The sequence below is a fragment of the Dipteris shenzhenensis genome, chromosome 19 (assembly GCF_047967505.1).
Source record: "Dipteris shenzhenensis isolate YYH24624 ecotype China chromosome 19, Dip_SZ_1.0, whole genome shotgun sequence".
NCBI classification, from domain to species: domain Eukaryota; kingdom Viridiplantae; phylum Streptophyta; class Polypodiopsida; order Gleicheniales; family Dipteridaceae; genus Dipteris; species Dipteris shenzhenensis.
The window spans coordinates 1,688,028-1,706,499 of record NC_141614.1 but is presented as its reverse complement, the minus strand read 5'-3'; the positions used below and the strand labels follow the sequence as shown (position 1 = coordinate 1,706,499).

At 42.6% G+C, this 18,472-nt stretch overlaps 1 protein-coding gene across 2 annotated transcripts in view; it reads right to left on the bottom strand.

Moving 5' to 3' along the window:
- Nucleotides 1-12,906, bottom strand: part of LOC147889908 (uncharacterized) — an 88,551-nt gene extending 75,645 nt beyond the window's left edge. For both annotated transcript variants that reach the window (XM_087391126.1, XM_087391127.1), the window contains exons 1-4: nucleotides 12,501-12,906; nucleotides 2,230-2,319; nucleotides 544-2,118; nucleotides 289-331 (exon numbers count right to left, since the gene is read on the bottom strand). In XM_087391126.1, coding sequence (XP_087247252.1) covers nucleotides 289-331; nucleotides 544-2,118; nucleotides 2,230-2,319; nucleotides 12,501-12,689 — 1,897 coding nt within the window. In that variant the 5' untranslated portion in view covers nucleotides 12,690-12,906. The remainder of the gene's footprint in view (nucleotides 1-288; nucleotides 332-543; nucleotides 2,119-2,229; nucleotides 2,320-12,500) is intronic.
- Nucleotides 12,907-18,472: the final 5,566 nt, after the last annotated feature.

Here is an 18,472-nt window from a genome sequence, read left to right as displayed (position 1 = left end):
AACGTTCACACGTATGTAGATGAAATATGCTGTCATCATCAGTTCGTAAAGACAACTAAAATTTCATCCCTCACAATTTTTGCATTGTGTACCTACTCCCTAAAAGACAACAAAGCAAAATGAATGCATCAGGATTGCATAGGATAAAATGCCTTAATAGCAAACACCATCAAAGAATGACACTTTTAGATTGAAAAACACATTCAAAATACTCAGAAATGATCATGCAACATTGCTAGCTTTGTCCAGCCTAGAGTTCCTAAGTGATGGGGGGAAACGAATCCCCACCTTCCAATGGAAAACTTTTCTCAAATGCATTTGTTATTCCCACCTGATTAAGAGGAGCAAACACAAATTAGTAGAAACTTAGAAGCTTGAAAATTAGAACCGCAATAATGTTACAGTGTAGACACCAATATGTAGACACCAATACTGCTTAGTCCTGTCTGCAAGGCTTTCCTTAGGCCTCTATGAAAGCAAAGCATAGTACAAACTGGAAACTTGAAAAGAAGCATCTAGCAAGGTAAAACCAAATTTACATACTTTCGATGCGCCGTTTTTCCATGTTGAAAGAACCTGCAAAGCACTGTCACAATCCCCTGCCTTGAGATTTATTTCAAGCTGATCTAACACTGATCTCCAAGGATCAACTGTGCTCGAATTCGGCTTCAAGTCGTTACTTGCACTCACTTTGACTTCATGAGACCCCAAGACAGGTACTGGCCATTCATCCTTCTCTCGTATGGACAAAATCTCTTTACAATTCTTATCTCCTCGAACGATAGTCACAGTTCTCTCAGAAGCCACATTGTGCCCGCTTTGCTGATCACTCAGATCAATAAGCTCTGCTTTTGTTCCTGCCACAAGTCTCCTTTCTTTAAGTAAACCACCCTTGATTGAAGAAAGGTCCTCATCCACATTATGTAGATTATCAATACGTCTGCTTGTGCAATTTATTACAGCTGACCTGTCCGTCCCAAAATTATCTGCTATGGAAGATAAAGTCCTGGGATTCTTTGTCAGCAAATTATTTGGGTCACGCTTAGAACTTGTGTCACATGACCATTGTTGTTCTAGCATTAAATCTTCTGAAGCAGGATCGTGTCCTGATGCCAAATCTTCATACCCACTTGACCTGGAGGTCCTAACCTCAGGTGAAGGCCGAGGCACATCTTCAAGGTCAAGCCTCCTATCCCTTTTGTTAAAGGTACTTGGATTACTTCCCAGATAATCCCGGTTGCATTCTCTTTTTCTGGAGACTTGATAATCTGTTTTCTCCTTTTTCTTAATCATATTGCTCAAACTGCTAGCGTTTGTAATCCCCTTTTTGATATGTATAGAACTTACCTTGCATCCAAAGGAAGAGGAATCACTGCATGCATCCCCCTTCAGGAATCCCTTCTCCTTCCTTATCCTTTCTGAAGCAGTATTGTTTTTCATCCTTCCATCTATGATATCATCAAGTGATACATGGGAGGAAATTTGCCTTTCCTCGGAAGCCAAGCATATTGCATAACCTTGTGTCTTTCTGTCTATGGCACTATCACTTTTCTCTTTGAGTGAGTTTAGAACTCTGAGTCTTGGCTCAAACCCACTGGACCTCTGATCATCTGTTTGACTAGAAGGGCTTCCATCTTTCAAAATGTCTCTATTTGAGAAAGCCTTGCCCTTGACCTCATCTACACATGATCCCTTGGCTGAAGGACCCACACAAAACATGGGAGTAGATTTTTTAGATGGATTCCTGAATTTAGAGCTTTCCTCTTCAGATAGCAATGGCACTTCTCTCCCATCTTTGTTCAATCTCTGCACTTTCAAACTGGCAGTTTTGAACTGAGCTGTCCCTGAACCATCCAGCTTTTCTACATCCATAGGTGTCCTACCTGGTAAATCACATCGTTTATGGTTTGCAAGATTTAAACTGTCATAATTACCAACTGATAGCATATCCTTTTTCACCCCTTGCATTTTCAACGGTCTTAAATTGCTCTCTTTAACTGGTGGCTTCTCCAATGCAATGGTCTTCTCACAGTGATTACCCACAGTAGAAACAACTTTCATATCTCTCTTAATCTCTGAGGGAGCCAGAGAATGCCCAGATTTTTCAACTTGTGATTCCTGTTACAGGCCACAACAAAGAGCTTTTTAAAGGCTAAATAAGCAGAATGCACAACTAGCAGATCTTGTGTAAAAAAACTTGATTTTACAAAAACGTACAAAAAATGTTACCATGTTCATGTTATCAAGGATGTATTCAACAAGAACAGTGAAGTTATCCTGTGTAATCCAAGAATAAGCTTCCTCGATACTGCCATAAACCTGCAGGCAGAAGTTGACAGGATTAGACTCGGGCAAGTTAATCAACCAAGAGTGACATTCCAGATAATCTGAAACTCTTATGTACTTCTCTCCTGTAGAATTAAGTTGCTTGATCAACCCTTGAGGTCCTCAAAAAGAGGACCCTCTGTCTATAAATGAAATTATCGAAGTGTGTTAAGTGTCAGAATAACCAACAACCTAATGCTGGCTTGCAAGTGTGTTAAGTGTCAGAATAACCAACAACCTAATGCTGGCTTGCAGTGGCAGATGGAAGCGTAAAGACTATCTGCGAACCCACACCAGACAAATGCCTTAGTTAGCTAAGTTTGGTTTGAGACCCACATATAGGGTTCACCTATTCTTTTGTACTTAGAGTTCTTTTGGCATAAAATGACAAACTGAAATCTGTTAATGACCAGCAGGAAGCACTACAAAGAAGCTGTGTATAAGCAACCAAATTAAGGACTGCAAGTACATCGCTTCTATTGCAGGGTAGCATTGCCCCTAGAAGCTTGCCTTGATTATGAAATTAGCAAACTAGACAATGCACCCTTGTTAGTGGGCTTACATGGTCCAAGAGGACAGCTAGGGCAGTTAGTATTAGCCTAGTGCCCTGAGAGTGCTAGGTGCCCTAAGTGGACAAGCACCAATTTTGCAGGCGACCACTAGGCTTAGGGGTGGCAGCCTTCTAGTGCTCTGTCATGAGGACTCGGGAGATGACTGCAGTAGCTGGGTGGTGAGGAACCTCTGCAATCTTGTGGCTTTGAGAGTTCGTCAACAATCTACAAAGATCGTACATTGATATAAGAAGTATTGGAACCAGCCTGAGCAAAGGGTTATCTGTGTTGTTGCATCAGCATGGAGCAAGAGCAGCAGATTATTATGTCAACGTGCATGATGTGGTAGCTTTTGTCAAGGATTGCGTCAGGACTCAGTGGGCAGCTAATCTGCATTAGTGTGGAGCAAAGTTTGTTGGATAACAAGTCAAATGTGTGTTCGCTAGGATTATCGTTAATATTTCTGCAAACTACATAGACATCGATGAATGCCGTCTGGTATCCATTGCAAATACACAAACATGGAGAGGTGATACATGTACATATTATCATGTCTGTCTAGTGCAGTTAATAGACCTGGGCATATCTGATGAGTGATTCTCAACAGCAATCCAACAAATTTACACACAATGACACTAGTGACATATACAATCAATAATGTCCAACTTATGATGTGTGTGATCATCAACAGTAGACATCTCTAGATGTGGTGGCTGAGCATGTTGTTGAATTGTAGCTTCTCCCTCAGAAAGGAATCGCGCAGAAGGTAGCCACGTCGCCCAGCATTATAGAAGAACCGTGGACTGGTTTTTTGACGAAAACTACCCGAATGCTGCTCCAAATGAGCTCAGACTTGATGAGCAGCAAGGTCGTGATGTCGCCCAGCTCCCTCTGGAAGGAATTAGACAATGTAGCTCTCCACAGTGAGAACCAGGAAGAATGTTGTCGCAGCTTCTTGAGACAATGCCGCCCCGAAAATGGCGAGATAAAGCGTAGGGCTTGTTCTGCAGATTCGCCCTGCCCTTGGGAAGACTCTCCTGAAAGATGAGATGTTGAGAATGCAGGTTTGAAGAGAACTCTCACTTCCAAAATCGACTTTGGAAGAGAAGGTGGAAGATGGAGGTGAGGAAGAAGATGATGATGTGGCACCTAACTAGGGCTTAAGGAGGATCATAGGGCTCTGATACCATGTTGGTAAACTGAAAGGAAAGCATGGAGTGAACACAAACTCAGAATTCTTGCTTATGGAATGAAGAAAGGTGAGGTCCTTAAGTAGGCACCTCTTACATGATCACTGACATCACTGATGACCTCGGAGCTCCACAATCATCTCCTCAATCTGCTCCTAGATTCTCTCAATCATCCTATGTGGCTTCTACCACCACCTAACAGTGCTTATGGGCACCTAACTGTGCCTCTAGCACACACACATAGAAACCAAGGTGTGCCTGGGGCATACACCTTGAGATATCCCAACACTAATGCCCCTACCTATTTACCTTCCTCTCCAGTACAAAAGCCCTCTGAATTTCGACCTCTGCATGACGAATTGAAGCAGATTTCCGAGCTGCCTCTTTGGCCATGAAAGCTTGACTATGCAAGTCTAAGTTTGACTTTGGACAGTCAAAGTTTGACTGGTAGTTTGACCAAGATTTATTTTCAGTCTGCTATGCTCATTTTCTAGCATCTACTTGGTCATTTTTTGCTTAGACATCTTGCACAAATGTTGCTCTGACTAATTGCCTTATGCTTTGACATTTACTTCAGTCACATAGAGAAATCCAAGTCAAAGTATTCAAGTTGTTACTCTTTGAAGGATACTTTTTATTGCTCATATTTCACCTGTAAGAGAGAAGACACTGCCCAATTCTTGGGTTAGACCCTCTCATGGCTACCATATTGAATATGGACAAGTTCAATGGTAAGGGCTTCCACACATGGCAGATGAAGGTCAAGTTTGCATTAATGAGGGAAAACCTCTAGGGGCTTGTCAAACCGGCTTCAACTTCTTCTTCAACAGCCTCCAATGCTGGAGAATCCTCAGCTCTGACACGCCCAGCAAGAGATCCTGCTAGAGAGGAGAAAGCATATGGCATCATTGCTCTTGCTTTAGGAGATGACTATATTCATCACATCTCTGACTTAGAGTCTCCTTCAGAAGCTTGGCAGAAGCTTGACATTATTTTTGGTGCTAGCTCTCACATCTCAAAATTATCACTTAAGATTGCTTTCTTTGAATTGAAGATGGTTAGTGGCACCCCTTTAGCTGCCCATGTCAATTAGATGCGGAGTCTCATGACTCAACTTGCTTCTATCAACTCTCCTATCACTACAGATGATGCTATGGCAGTGTTGCTCAAGAGTATGCCTGAAGATTATGATCATGTTACCACTTTGAAAAATCTTCCTAATTCTAATCTTGAAGGTCTTATCTCTGCTCTTCAAGAAGAAGAAAGGCACATGGAACTCCGGAAAGGCAATGACACAGCCTATGCCATAAAAATCCAGAAGGGCAAGTTTTCACCTTGCAATCATTGTGGGAAGACTAATCACCTCTCAAAAGACTGCTTCAAGATCAATCCATGCAAACACTGTGGCAAAAACAATCATCATGAAAAGTTTTGTAGAGCCAAAAAGGAAGCAACTTCAAAGTGAGAAAATGCCAATCTACTTTCAGTTGATGTGCCTCCACAAGATGAGGCATCCCATGAAGATTATGCTTTTTGAATCATCTCCATATATGCTCCAGATCTCTCTTTTTTATGTTGAGTCAAGGTACTCAGCCTGGATAGTCCTCCAAAATGAATGAAATAAACTATTGTGTTTTGTAAACACCTCTGGTCACCATATGATGTAGGCCATGTGTATGTGTTTTTGCTCCATGGTACCTCCTACAGACATTGTGTGCATGTATATGCAGGGGAGATAACCATTGGAAGGTCTTTTGTATCCCTTTTGTTTACCTTACACCCATGGGAACCATTGCTAGCTTGAGATCCTAGCCATTGATAGATCCATGACCACCATGAGATGGCATGTGACACCTTGTGCTAGCTGTATCCTTGACATAGCCTGAGGCATTCCCTTGAGGGGGGGTATGTTGGGATATCTCAAGGTGTATGCCCTAGGCACACCTTGGTTTCTATGTGTATGCTAGAGGCACAATTAGGTGCCCATAAGCACTGTTAGGTGGTGGTAGAAGCCACATAGGATGATTGAGAGAATCTAGGAGCAGATTGAGGAGATGATTTTGGAGCTCTGAGGTCATCAGTGATGTCAGTGATCATGTAAGAGGTACCTACTTAAGGACCTCACCTTTCTTCATTCCATAAGCAAGAATTCTGAGTTTGTGTTTACTCCATGCTTTCCTTTCAGTTTACCAACAATTAGTACCTTGACAACAATTCATGAACCGATAATGTTAGTTGGACGTATGAAGTGGTTCACAGGTTTTGAGTAAAATTTTCACTTTTATATATCTCATCATTTGTAGGCTATGCGATTCACCATTTGTGCACATCGTTTGTAGGCCATGCGATTCACAATTTGTGCACATTGATATGAGTGAATTCAATTGGAACACTAGAATTCATTTGTGAATTCCAGCCGGATGAATAGAACGAAATAAGTCTAATAGCCTAAATACTGTTTTCAAGACATAATTGGTTTCACAACCTGAATCTCATCATTTCACAATAAAAAGATTTGCAGGTTCATTTCTCAATTTGATCATGATTTTTAAAAAAAATCACAAAGACTAATATAAAATTTTGATTTGCTATAGTTACAAACTTTATCTTAATTGAACTGTACAGCATACCTTAAAAAGCCCCTGGTTTCAGGCATTGATTGGTGGGATTCTGTCATTTCTTTGATATTTAAATTTAACAAAATCTGGCATATAAATAGACAAAAGATATGTTAATAACTTCATATAGTTTGAATTTTTGGTGACAGTTCTGAATTTTATGTGCACATTTTCACCATGCAATCCTGTCATGCTCTCAAAGCTGGTGCTGAGAGATCTTTCAAGGAAGTAGGCCAATATGTGGATGATAAACAAAATACACCCATGGCAGCTTCTCGTGCTCATGAGCCTGACCCAAACAAAATGGCTAAAAAGAATGAGGATTTGTAAGGTATACCTTATTGAGAGTCTCAATGTAATTTTAGGGTTCATAGTTCTATTTTTTAGGTTCCAACATGAAATTGGCACCATTGCCATTCTATACTAGTGGCATTCTTTGCAAGTCTCCTATGTGCAATAATTATATTGAGATGAATTTTTCCCTGATCTACCGTAAACATTTCAAAGTTGAATTCACCCTTTTAGTGTAGCATGGAACTGGTGCCAATGTACATTTTATTGACACAAATCTATTACTTAAAGCATTAACATTTTTGCCAATCTTTAGAATTTATTCTGATTTTTTTTTTAATAGAATGATACTGGTACCAAAACTTACACATGAATCTTGATTATTGTTCCAAGTCTTTCACTTTACAACTTAGAAATTCCAATTTTCAAATTTTATTTATCGCAACAATGGAGATTGGCACTAGTGCCACTCTCAAGGACCTCCTATGAGAGAGTTGATTGGTATTCCATGAGGATGAGACAAATACCAAAAGTTCACAAGCAATCAAGCAAACGGCTTAGTGGAAGAACATATCCATAATGGAGACAGCAAGGGCAATCCTCAACAGCAACAGGCTTTCCAACTGTGTTTGAGCTGAAGCAGTACATGTTGCAGTGTATCTACTCAATCAATGTTTGGCAAAACCACTCAAGGGAAAGAGCCCAATGAAGCCTAAGCATTTAAGAACTTAGGTTCTATGAGCTATATGCATGTTTAAGATGAGCATAGGACAAATCACATTGCAAAGAGTCAAGGATGCAGCTTGAAAGAAAACAGGGAGGCTTACTAGACTGTCATGCCCTCCCACAAATATACAGGTAGGATGCACACACAGTGAGTTGCTGCAAATGGAATGCCGATCAATGCTATAATGGATGCATCAAACTGGAAATGCAGTGATTGACTACAATTACACAATGAATCTCAAACATAGCAAACCCTAGATGAGGAGGTGTGAGGAAGAAGCCTCCTGGAGGCTTCTCATAGAAGCCAGGGCTCCAGACCCCATCCTACATGCCACACTGACAGTGTGTGACGAATCAAAATAATCACACATGCCATAGATGCAATACATGTATCTGATTTGCTGCACTAGAGTGAGCGACATGGTGATGCATGCCTTTGTGACACTGGCAAGGCACATTAGATAGACCAGTTGATTCATCCTTCATCCATGATTGATGTATGTGGGACTTGCCATATCATGGCCGCTTACAAACCTCTAAACCTTGTCCATGACATAACATCATGGATGTCCTCACCTAGCACCTAAGGGGCACTTTTTTCCTCATTGAGGTTTTCTCTCCTTGATCACAATTAGTGGTTGAGTGAGTTGGTAGAGTTAGTTGCTTGTAAAGGTTCTAACCTAGTTAGGGTAAGACCCTAGGTTTTAGGTTTTTGTGCCCTTGTACTTCATTTCAGCATATTATTCTCAACACAACAGTTCAGTGAGTTGTTTCTCCCCCGCAGCTGTGCACCTCGTTTTCATTTCTCACAAATTGGTATCAAAGCAGGTTGCCTCTTGCTCCCTCGCGCCTCCCCCACCATCAGGAAGAAATTTTGTCATGAAAAATCTTGTGAAACACTGCTAGAAAACTCGTTTTCAGTCAGTTTCCTTCAGATTTGGCATTGGGAGAGCTAGAGCTGCTCTACAACAGGCTGCCCTTGATTTTGTGAAATTCACCTACAGATTTGCAGATTTCGAGGTGTCTTAGCTGCTTGTCGATGCACAGAGGATTGCAAGGGACAAAAAAAAAGAGTCTGCCATAACAATTGCAAATTCTTCACATCTGGGTGCCTTTAAGGATAATACAACCCAACTTTGTATAGTATGATTGGGCATTTTTCACTTGCAATTATGATGCCTCTTCGGAGTTTTACTCATTCGGTGTTAAATGAGACTACTGATATATGGTACTTTGATAGCAGTGCAACCAAGCAGATAAGGCCTTCTTAAAAGAGAGAATAGAGGCAAACTAGAGGAAAGGGGTAAAATGATTGGAAGGGGGAGGAGGAAGATGGGATAGGAGAAAGAAAGAAAGAGAGAAAGTTTGTGAAAGTCTTCGGAAGACCGATGGGTCTATGAGACTATGAGAAACCTGATACAAGCAAGCTGAAAGGGTGGAGCTAATGAGCATCAACACCCATGCAGAAAACAAAAGATAAATGATACATAGCTATATCAGACTGATACTCACCTCATCGTCACTTTCATCATAATCATCATCAGATAATTTGTCATCTGAATACAAAGTGAGAAAGAGAGAGGAAGAGGTGGGGAAGAGAGAAAGAGAGTGTGAGAGAGAGGAGAGAGAAAGGGAGAGACATTTGGGAGAAAGAGAGAGAAGAAGAACAACAACAATTTTTTTAACGTCAGGCCATAAGGCAGGGCCCTCACGGAGTCATCAGGCATCGATCCTAGGGATCGAACTCAACACACCCAACAACAAGAGTCGCTCCCGTAATGAACAAGTTTGCACAGAGACACAGAGAGAGAGAGAGAGAGAGAGAGAGAGAGAGAGAGAGAGAGAGCGTCTATTAACGTCCATAGGAGACCAACAGGTCTATGGGACACTTGAATACATCTGCTTAGAAAGGGCACATGGCAGCTCCCAGGGAGTGCAAAAAACATCTCCGTTATTTAGAGTACCTACATAATAGTCTGAAAAACATAATCAGCCATAAATCAGTTTAAGACAGAGTGTTTTGGTTTAGATTTAAACTCTTTGATGATTGCTATCCCTTCACGATATACTACCCATTTTCAGTCTTGGCCTTGGCTGGTTCCGTTGCCTTGTCCATCAATTGAGCTGGTGTGAGTTCCTCGGCTATCCATACCTTTGTCCCTTTCAACTTGTAAGATTGTCGGAGAAGCTTGATCCAATTATTAGATAAAGCAATCTTTCCCCTTTCCCCTTTAAGAGAGCACTAGTTTCACCCCTAAACTCACCGATGACCCTGTTCCAAGCCAGCCCTTAATAGGGTTTGGCTGACTTGTTCACCCAACCTCCAGTCAGTCTGATGGCAGACTGGTTACTAGCCTATAAGAGGCCCACTGCAGCATCAGTTTCCAACACAGTGGGGGCTTTCTGTACTACAGCCTCCAGCAGCTATCGCTGCACCTAAACAGGGCCTTACAACCCTAAAAACTAATCCTAAGAACGATCTTTATCCAGCCCTAGTGCCTGCCCCATGATACACCAATACAAAATTCCCAGGCAGGCCCAATGTCCCCTGATGGAGCTCACACATTGCCTTTTTCAACAAATGCAGTGGCAGTGAGTGATGAAAGTAGCAACATAATTGCCCTTCTCAATGGAAGGCTCCACCCAATCCAACTTACCTATGTTTTTCAACGGATTATTCAATCCATGTGCCATGCAAGGAGTGAAAGTAATGTGAGAGTACTTAACCCTCAAGCATCTTCTCTGCTGCGCTGTTGAGTTCTCAACATCGGAAACAAATTGAATAACGTTATTTGCACCTACATGCTCAATGGCCTCCATGCATATACTATCCAACCTCTCAATTGACTTTCCCTCCTCTAAATTGTCAATGCTTAATAAAAAAGATGGCCCCTCTAGCAAATGCAATGATGCCCTAAAAGAATGTCTCCTAGTGTCACTCCATCCATCTTCCATCACTATGAAACCACATCTCAGCCATGTCTTTGATGGGACTCAAAGCCTGCTCTATGGCAGATTTCTCTCTCTCCACAATTGTTGTGTGTAGGACCTCACATGAGAAAAAGAAAGAAAGAAATATATATTAACATCCTTGGGAGGCCTCGCGGGCTTATGAGAGAGGGGTGTATGATTGTCCAAAGGCTGCAATCTAGGATTGCACGGTTTCACCGTGGGTACATCTGCTCCATAAAAGACACAACCCAGTGCTGCATTTACCTGCGCCCTCCTCTCAGGATGCCATGAGGCCACAAGGCTAGCCTGTATGTTGGTGAATTAGTAACCCCACCTCCATGAGCGGATGAAGCTCTACTCCCAAACAAGGAGGCAGAAATAGATGCAGAAGCAGATGCAGGTGTGCTGACACACATGGAAGAACCTGCTGCACTTGGGGCTGGCGATGCTCAAGTCTCGACCTCGAGGATCAAGGATCACAGGTTGTGATCCAATATTTTCCAACCTCTCGAGATGCCTTGCCCCCTCACTCCCTCTCCAGCTACCCAATCCTACGGAGGCGTTCAAAAATGATATTCTTGGTCGCTGGTTTCTCTTCTCTTGAGCTGCAGTTTTGGTGTTTCCCTGCATCAGACATCACCAAACTCCAGTGATTGGCCATTGAGGGGGGTTGTTAGAAGCCTATGAGCCATAGGTTAGGACAAATGGTCGTTTCCGCCATCTATGGCTCAGCAAGGCATCATCGCATGAAGGCTATGCAATACTTGGCATTGCCAGGTACTGGCACGAATGGCCTAAAATCTACATGATCTAAGAACGTATACATGGCGACCAGATGTCCCCTGTGTGTCAGCTGATAGGTGAACATATATGATGACATGGAAAGTAGGCTGCCAGCTTGAATCTGCTGATGTTGCAGGTCTGGCTGATCGCTTGGCTGATTTGGGGCCATTGCTGATTGGTCCAGTCCTGCATTCGGTCACCGTTGGTGGGACTCTGGATCTCTCTTTTGTATTGTGTCCATAGTTTTGGACGGAAATATATATTTTGGTGGTTTCTCTATCTGGCTGGTTCATTGTCTATTGATGAGTCTGCACATCTATGTGATGCACATTAAGTAAAGAAGTTTGTGATTCCACATCCCACATGCACACTGTGTGACATCCTGGGCATTACTATAAGTCTTCTGCTGCGTGTACCCTCTGTTGGGTATTTTCTAACAACTTGTTCATAAGCTCTCTTTAAGTACTTCATGGGCTTGACAAAAGCGTGGCCTAGGAATATCCATAGCCCAGTCTGATTAGTAAGGAGCGATTGGATCACCAGGCATGCCTCCCTAGGAGAACCTACCAACGCGTCTAGATAAAAACTTTTAAGTAATTGGCTCTCATGGAACAATTAACAAAAACATGAACTCGCCAGGAGACATTCAGAATCATGGGGATACTCTAACGGGCCGTTGAATGAAAAACCCTAATAATGGACGGGTGATCAAACGTACAGCTAAAAGGACCTCGAGACTGCTTGGGTAGCATGCATGTATTAAAGACGACTGGTTTATTTCATAAGTCTCCCTGACAGAAATAGAATCGTTGGTTGCCTCCCTTTTCAGCACTCCTTTCATTTTTGTGAAAAAGTGTCCTACTAACCCAACCCCTTCTTTGCTATGTATTCAAGGCAATGCTCACGAGTAGTTGTACTCCCTTGTTCGTTTAGCAAACCAAAACGCACAGGAATCACACAAGTCTTTCAACATTGAAGGGATGCTTGAATTTCAACCTTTTAGAGACGCTTGAGAAAACACTACGTGAACTTAAGGCTTTGCCTTCCTCCAAATGTGCAACTACCTTTACAAGTTTGTTGATCGCATTGCGAAGTTGCGATTCAGAAAAGCCCAAGTCGACTTCCATCGCTTGCTTCAACAAATTTGCCAAGCACTTCGGACCCGTTTCGGAGGAATCTTCAAGCGTTGGCTCTAAGTGACTGCCTGCTCCCATACCGGATTCCTCCGACAGTTCTGAAGGGCTATAACACATCGGACACGATTCGCTTATCCAGACCCATATGTTTTCATTTCATTACCTGGCCTTTCAGTGTAGCTCGATCGTTCTAACAAAATTACCATAGCCTCTCTCAACAAACTCCTCAAAGTTACTCGCAAGCCGTCACCATCACGATTTATGTAGCAGAGCCTCCTTGCGTGGATAGTATGCTGATGTTACTGGCACGTTGCCAGCCATCCTATGAAATTTGTATGCCCATTATATTAATGGCTAGAGATAAGACTCCTTACAAATATATATTACGCAAGAATAAATTGAAATGCGTCCCGCCAAATTCTCTTTACTTCACTCTATTCATCAATTCCCATGGTAGAAGTATTCGTAGGTCATCATGTACTAAAAAGCTCCTCTTGATGAGAATCTTCGATGCACACTAGTAGAGAAGAAGATTCTAGGAAACCGTGCTTTACAATGGGCAAGTTAAGAGCTTCAAGTGAGAGACACACAAGACATTGTGTTTAAGAAAGATGAGACAAGGAGGAAGTATGTTCATGCATGCATATGTTTTCTTCACAACACTAAAACAACAAGGTGAATGATATATATCTATCATTCATTAGGCCTTCCTGTGGGTGAGTGAAACGCTTAAGAGAGAGCATAAAATTGGAGGCATGAAAAGGAAAGAGTGTACAATGAGTAGTAAATGCAAATGGTCCAAAAGTCAACAAGATGAATTTCATTTAGAGAGAGAGAGAGAGGGGGGGGAGAGGGGAGGGGAGGGCGGGCTTGCCTAGAGAGAAGAAGAAGAAGAGAGAGAGAGAGAGACAGGAGGGGGGGGGACTTGCCTAGATAGAGAGAGAGGAGAAAGAAAGGAGAGATAAAAGGAGAAGAGAAAGGGGAGAGGGGAGAGAGAAGAAGAGAGAGAGAGACAGAGGACCAAGTCACTATTTAAATGCATGCATTAAAGCCTCTTACAAGGAGCATACTTGGACCAATCACCTTTGTACCAAAGTCATAAATATCAACCTGCCAAAGTTGCTAGCAACCAATAGGATATTCTCACCCCAACAAATAGAAATAATCACCATTTTTAGCTTTGCAAAACTCGAACCGTTGCTAAGGCTACCCGGAGGGCAGGCCAAAAATAAAAATCAAGTCTCCTTTGAAATTTATGGAAGCACGCATTACATATTTAAAAAATAACTTACCATAAGTTACATTCAATGATTTTGTAATTTATAGATTACATAACTCAAATGTAAAATGAGACAAATCTATTTCATTCTTGGTTAACACGATACGACATGTTTTAAATGTCATTATTGATTGTAAAACCAAGAATGGCTTTTTCACTAGAATAGATTTTCAATTTCACTTTAGAAATCTTCATTTTCTTATCTTTTCCTAAGAAAAAAAAAACTTGAGAATCAACCATACAAACTAGCAATCCAAAACATGGGGAAGAGAAAACACTCAACTGGTTGTTAAAACAGCAACTTGTTTTTAAAGAACCCAGCTCACTGCCTAGGGAATCGTTGAAACAGGGGCTAACAACCAGGGTGGGGCTATACAACCAATGAATACCTCTCACGATAATGACAGAGAAGATACATGCATGTGAAGCCCTGCAAAAATGCTCTTGCCTTTAGGCGATCACTCTACAACCTCAAGTCGCATGCTCCCAAACAAGGCACAGGGTGTAGATAATATTCTACCAAATGGCGCACCTAATGGTCTCCCGTCTCACAAAACTACAACAGGGTACCTAAATGGCCAAGCCGTGATGTTGGACACCATCTCCCATACGCCATCCTTTGGCGAAGGTGAAGGGTGTAGGTAGGGAGGAGCAGTCGCATCATATACCTCTATTGTGAGAACACACTGGCCCTCAATCATGTAGACTAGAGAGGATCAATCAATGGAGAACCATGGCTTCTCGCCAACCATCCCAGTAAAGCCTCACTACATCCTTTACATACTGGTCACAATGCAGAGGGCTCCCATCCAGATCCCCGTTGCTACCAAGCAACCCTAGACAGTGTGTGGAATTGTTGATAGATCTCTATGGATGCATCGAGGGAATCTACCATCTACCCAAATCTGCTCCAACTATGAGCCAATGTGCAGGCCTCCATGGGCTCCCATCCAAAAGAGGTCAGGCTCCCATCCACCAGATCCCCTACAGTGTCAAGCAGTCCCAAAGATATTATAGAATTGTCTTTAGATCTCTATTAGTGCACTGATGGCATCTACCATCTACCTGCACCAGCTCCAACCATGAGTCAATGGCAGGCCTCCATGTGCCATCATCCATAAGAAATAGTTTTATCTTCCGAGGCATATAGCTGGTCCACAGACATGACCAAAAGCAAGAGATGACCTCCAAGGGAGCCTGCTGCTCCAACCAATGACGCTCTCTTAGTCGATACGAGACTACCGTCTTTAGCTACTACAGTCAACATCCAATCCAAGTTGTATAAGAGAAAAGGGGCACCTCCTCTACCCTGTTCAAGTGCCCCATCTGAATCCACTCCCTTGGATCCCATGGAATCTCTTTTAGACACCTGCCCTCCCATAACCAAATGTTCCACCTCGCCCCATCTTGCCCAACTAAGTCTAGAACTAGGTCAATGGTGCAGTCCTTGCCCAAGTGGCCTACTTCTCTAACTCTCTACCTTTCGAGCGTATCCAAGCCCTCGTCTGCCTCAAGGTCTCTAACAATCTTAGGTAGAGAAGGCCCCCAAGCCCTACTTTGTAGATTCTGCACTTGTAAGAGCCAAGGGACTACTCGCAAAAATTGAATCCTTGGAGGCATCCTCTATGCTCAAAGAACTATACATACAAATGGTGGGGGTTCAAGGCAATACACAATCCAATCCCCCCATGTCTCAAGGATAACAGCATCAATCATTGCCGTCCGAATACTTTCCTCCCTAAGATGAGAGATGCCTACCCTTGTGCCTCTACCTCGGCAAGAAGGTGGCTCAAGGGCCCAAAAGATATAGCTGGACCACTGTCTCGTTGTGCCCAACTGATGTGAGTTCTCTATCCTAGCATGCATCTCTCCAAATCTCGCACCTCTAGATGCCAAATGAGTCGTTGCCACTCCTCTGAGCACATGGGGATGGCCTGAATGAGTCCTCTAGACAATCATTGCCAAACCTTGTGAAGAATCCTCATCAAGGGGAACCCTTCCCTCTGAGGGGGGCTTATGACAAAATCCATTTGAGGGACTCTTGTCCTGTGTGAGGGGTGTTCATGAGAAGCCCTTGTTGGAGCAAGAGCTTCTAGAGCTTGAAGCCAGGGTGGGGCCAGGGTGAGACATCAAATCACTAGCTTGCCCAAAAGGGGTTTACTCTGCATCTTGGGGCCATTAATGCCAAGTCCTACCTATGCCTATGGCAAGATCACCATTTGCCAATAAACCCTAGCTCTAGTGTTCCTCGAGCCATTCAAACCTACCCATAATAAATTGTGCACCTAGCACTTAACTTGACCCATTTAACCTCTATGAAAGAACCACCACGTCATCACTAGGAGGACCTAATTAGCCACAATGACTCTGCCTGCTAGAGAGAGTTTGGCCAAGCTCTAGTTGAGAAGCTTGCACCTCACTCTCTCCAGCACTGGGGCATGCTACAATGTGTAGCTCTTCAAAAATGTCAATGCCAAGTTGGTGTGTCTCATTGTGTTTCTCCATAAAATCTAGCAAAGCCAAGTGTAGCTCCCCAATCCTAGATCTCCTGGACCTCCTTAGTTGTTGAGGAAACCAACTAATTTGTTTTACTCGATCCTAGCCCTCGAGGCAAGCAGTAATTCAATAGGGCTCCTCATACCCCCTCTAAGCTCGCCTCAGGCCCTCCATGTAGAGTCTCATATCGTTTACAAACTCAGAGTCCAAAAGCTCTAATGCATCATAATTGCATCCTCGAGAGGCTTGCTGCTTGAGAGTGTTGAAAGTGGATCAATGCCTCTACTACAAAGGGAAAGGGAAAGGGGACAAGGGGGTAACTTGAGCACAAAAGATCAAAGGCCTCTCTCATTTGACCACCTACGACCATCTAACAAGCACTCCCTACATACATAGCTAAAACTTGCGAATCCATATGTATGAAAAGCCAATCTTTTGCATTGTGCCCTCCAAAATGGACTACTCCAACCTAGCACAAGTCTTCTCAAAATCCAGAGGAAGGATCTCATGATAGGCTGAGATTGCTCCCATGCCTAATTCATGCATACCAAAAGCTGAAGATATTGTCTAGGATACTGCATTATTGAACAAGACATGTCTGCGTGTCATGGATTATATCAACAAGGTGAGGCCTCAAATGCAACTCAAGACCTTAGCTAATGTAAACAATGTCTAGCAAATTGATTGGCCTCCACTATCAAATGTTAGACTTGTCATGCCCTTTGGGATCACACAAATCTAGCCTTGACTCACTAGCTTCTTCTCGAGTCTTTACATTGTCCTCTCCATCTTGTAGAGATGGCCATATAGACATTCTTAAAGCATTTATTTTTAGCTAAGCCTCTGGTTTTGAGTTGACATGGCTTCCTCATGGCCTACTTCTTACACCATTCTTGAACTTTCAGTGTTGTCGTCAAGCTCTTCTAAATCATTTTGGTTGATAAGGAGCTCAAATCCTCCATCAAATCCAAGATGACAGCCTCCTACTCCCTTGGCCAACCAAATCTAACAAGTAGATCAAGATCTCACCTTCCACAAAATCTCCCACATAAATTCATCCTGGAAAGGCAAGTCTTCAATGAAGGCTAGTGTGAGGCTAGTTGCTTCCCATGAGTGAATGGGCTAGTCAAGGGCCTACTATTCCTCCACACCAGCTTCCTCTTTAATTCCTTTGCCTATGGTGGACTCCCTTGTTATCACAACAATTTCCAAAGATGTGCATACTAAGGTTACCTTCAACTCATCATTAAACCAATCTTGAATTGCCATGCTGGATTTAACCATGGCTCACCCAATTAGCAAGGATAAGTATGGCCATTGACAATCAAGTCATGGACCTCAAATTTTGAAAGGAATGTGACCCCAACAATCAACAATTATACTCCCCTTTGATAGCTCCCAAGAGCATGAACTTCCATCGATCGATGGTCCTCACTTGAAAGAGCATGGATCTATTTTGATTCAATCTTAGTTGTAGCATGGTAGATTTTGGCACTATGTTCAGAGCTATCTACCATCTAGGAAGTCATTCTTCATCCTCATCTATTTATTTTTTTATTAGCTTTGAATTTTCTTACAAGGAAAAGATTCATAGGCTGAGCATTGGCTCACAATGGGGCCTTCATCAGAAATCAAAGTCTCGCTTTGCACATGTGCTTTTTGTTGAGAGAGAGAGAGAGAGAGAGAGAGAGAGAGATGTATTAACATCCGTGGAAGACCTCACGGGCCTATGGGACAAGGTACAAAGCACACCAAAAGGATGATCTCATAAAGTCCTAGTGGGCTTGAGCAAAGGGCATGCTAAGGCCCTTGTTGAGTGCTAATACTGAAAAATGAAAAGCCTGGTAAACTAATAAGCTAATAAACTAATAATCTGGTAACTTGATAACCTGATAACTCTATAGAGCTCAATAGCTCAAACAAAATCAGACATAATTCTGAGATCTAAGACTCAAGCTCAGAAGTAGCATGTTGATCTCACTTGGATGTTTGGGTTTCACGTGACTTTGGAAGTTGGTGTTAATTAATGCCATATCCATGCTGCCCTCTCATTTATTGATGAGGTTTGATATTCAATTACCATGGTTATCATATGCCACCTCCGTTGACTAGGAGGGTAGGTTTG